The 3,296-nt window shown below is 43.2% G+C and overlaps 1 protein-coding gene across 1 annotated transcript in view; it reads right to left on the reverse strand.

The window, feature by feature from the left end:
- Positions 1 to 756: 756 nt before the first annotated feature.
- Cdh13 (cadherin 13) overlaps positions 757 to 3,296 on the reverse strand; it is a gene marked incomplete at its 5' end in the record, with an annotated part of 301,949 nt that continues 299,409 nt past the window's right edge. Inside the window, 1 exon segment of the mRNA XM_008827928.3 lies at positions 757 to 2,341. Within this exon segment, the coding sequence (XP_008826150.1) occupies positions 2,334 to 2,341 (8 nt within the window).

Below are 3,296 nucleotides of genomic sequence, written 5' to 3' on the forward strand. Positions count from 1 at the left end.
TTTAGAATGGTGCTAACATTTTAACAGAAACATCCCATAGGAACTTAAAAGGTAGGTGCTATCAGAAGGAGGTGCTTCAGAGTGGAAGATGCCTCATAGTACAGGTGCTGTTACGTAGTCACAAGTTGGTTGTAGTAGTTACTTTTGCACAGTTTTAACAGTTGTAACACAGAAACAACCCAAGGATGGATTTATTTTGACTTGTGGCTTCAGAGGTCCCGGTCTACCATGGTGAAGATGGTGTGGCTGAGACAGCACTTCAGCTTGGGCAGACAGGAAATGGAGACCGGCAGGAAGTGCCTAGGAACTAGATGCCCCCAAGGACCTGCCCTCAGTGGCCCACTTCCTTCAGTGAGGCCCCACCTCCTAAAGTTTCCAGAACCTTCCCAGCAGCCTGGGACCAAGCATTTAACACAGGAGCTTGGGAGGGGGGAGCTTCATATTCAAACCTCAGTGTTGGTATGGATGGATAGCCACACCAGCCATGGCTTTAGACTGGGGTCTCCTGGCCACACTAGGCCTGTCTTTGGTGTTGCTGCTGAGTTACTGTGGCACAGTGGGGATCCGAACTTCGGCTCTCATGATTGGGAAGCAAGTGCTCTTAACTGCTGAGCTCTCTCCAACCATCCTCTTCTGGTTTTCTAGACCCATTCACCTTAACAGCAAAGGACAGGGATCCTGAATAGTGGGAAATGTGAACCCAGTGTTGGCGAAATTAGACACGATGTAGAAATTAGAAGAGCTACTGCCCAGCAGTTTTAACCACCAATACCCATTTATTTTAATGGAAAAAAACTATGCATACTATATGTTCCAAAAAGATTGACTATTGAAACAAATACAGTTATGGAACTCTACCTGCATAATCTTTACTACAACAAAGACAACATGACTTCTACCGCCCACAGAAGGCAAACTCAAAAGCACAGGGCCAACATAGATTGCATAAGAAAGCGTGTGTGTGTGAGTGTGTGTGTGTGTGTGTGTGTGTGTGGTTAAAACCTTAGTAAGCAATGGCATTAAAATAGACTAAGACACTTACCTTACCCTAGCTTGTGGTGAGCTCTAATAAAAGCCACAGGCTCTCACAAGTTTTATTTGATAGAAAAAAATTTGGCGTGAGCTTTGACAGTTCATGTATGGTTTATCAGCACGAAGACAATCTTGGTACAAGCACTAATTTTCCTCTGGCCTGACATGCTCACAGGAGAAAAATCAATGACTTTTCATACTGTAATGAACAATTCTTTATTTTCAGGTTTGCAGACAACGGTAGTTGAGTCACACAGAAGGGTACTTGTAAAACTACCTGGGTTTACGCTAATTTATGTCTGTATATATGAAACAAACAGTGTGTATATGCGTAATGCGTGTCTATACGTGTGGGTATATATGTGCATACACGATGGTACCTGTTGGTCTCTTCATAGGTACGTCATGATGACATCTGCAAATGTACGTATGCCAAGAAAGGGGAAGTTCCCCACCATGATCCATGTCACCATGAGGACTGTGGGGCTGTGGATTTGGGGGACATACAAACACAGATTCTTGCCTATGGGAGAAAAGTTCAGCCCTTTCTTAGCATTGCATGGCAAGATTCCTTGTATCTCCCCACCTGGGAGTCAGGGTCATGGCGTTTGGTGGCAGTGGGAAGTAGTGGCAGTTCCCCTACTAAGGAGAGAGGACTTCCTTTCTCTTCTTCCTCCCCTCCCCTTCATCCCTCCCTCTCTCTGGACCTGCCTGGCTGGTCCTTCAGCATTCAGAGTTTAGACTGAACAGGTTGGTGGAATTCCAGCTTTGCGCACAAGTGATGGCTTGGTGGCCTGACCTTGGGCTGTGCGTTTTGCTAAGGTTCTGGAGGGTTCAGCTGTCTGAGCGTCTACCCGCTGTCTGACCATCTCCAAAGCAGGCTGCTCCTGTAGTCTCCTATATAAATACCATGTATATACACAGACAGATACTCATACATATACAGATACGAACCCACCGCACAGTTGCGTGTGTGGAGCAGTGGCTAGCAACGTGTCAACACATCAGACAAAGTAGTCACTGTTCCTGCTCCTGGAAGGTCAAGTTACATGGCATGATCTTTAAACACTCAGGGGAAATTCAGAGGGTTCCATCAATTAAAGGAGGGGAGAAGATGCTGTCAAAATGCTGAAGTATAAAGCAAACGAAATCCCAAACAAAAGGAGGATCTGGAACATTGAGGCCTGGGTGTGAAGTTCGAGAGCTGTAAGTGGCAATCTTCAGATTTGGATATTCAATTTTTTCTTCTTTTTCCTGTTGCTATGGAAACTTGGGAGTCAAGCTTCAGATGTCAGGAGTTCTCACAGACCTGCGTGGAGAAGGCTCATAGTTAGGTCGGGGACATCACACCCCACTTGAAAACACTGAACCAAAGCAGATCAGCGAGTGACAGGCTCTGACACACCACACTCCTGGGAACAGCTTTTTTTAAGCACGGCATCTGAAGACAGGGACTCTGCTGGTTTATGTGTGAAGAAGCTGGACCTGAGGCCAGGAATGTAATTCAGTGAAAGAGCAGTGCTTAGCTGTGGGAAGTCCTGGTTTGAGACCCAGCATTCCTGCAGAATAAATGCACAAGCTGGCTTCTGAAAGTGCTGATGACATCAGGTGCCAAACATCTTCCCTGAGACTAACAGCAGCTGTTGGTATTGCTGCAAATGGGCCTTGTGTTCTTAACGTTATCACAGATGTGCTGGGGGAGGAATAGGCCAAAAAGAGCCCCGAGATCAATGATCATCCCATATATGAGCATATCCATCTGTCTATCTACCATATGTCCGTCTGTCTATCATCTATCTATCGATCTATCGATCTATCTATCATCTATCTATCTATCTATCTATCATCTATCTATCTATCTATCTATCTATCTATCTATCTATCTATCATCTATCTATCATCTATCTATCTATCATCTATCTATCTATCTATCATCTATCTATCTATCATCTATCTGTCTATCTATCATCTATCTATCTATCATCTATCTATCGATCTAGCTATCATCTATCTATCTATCTATCATCTATCTATCTCTCTATCATCTATCTTCTATCTTCTATAATTTATTAATCATCTATCATCTATCATTTATCAATCATCTATTTCTCTATCAACCAACATCTGTGTATCTACCTACTTATCTTCTATCATTTATTTATTAATCCTCTATCTTCTATCATTTACAAATCATCTATTTCTCTATCAATCAACATCTATCTATCATCTATCTATCTATCTATCTATCTATCTATCATCTATCT

The sequence above is a fragment of the Nannospalax galili genome, unplaced genomic scaffold, assembly GCF_000622305.1.
Source record: "Nannospalax galili isolate Female #2095 unplaced genomic scaffold, S.galili_v1.0 scaffold933, whole genome shotgun sequence".
NCBI lineage: Eukaryota > Metazoa > Chordata > Mammalia > Rodentia > Spalacidae > Nannospalax > Nannospalax galili.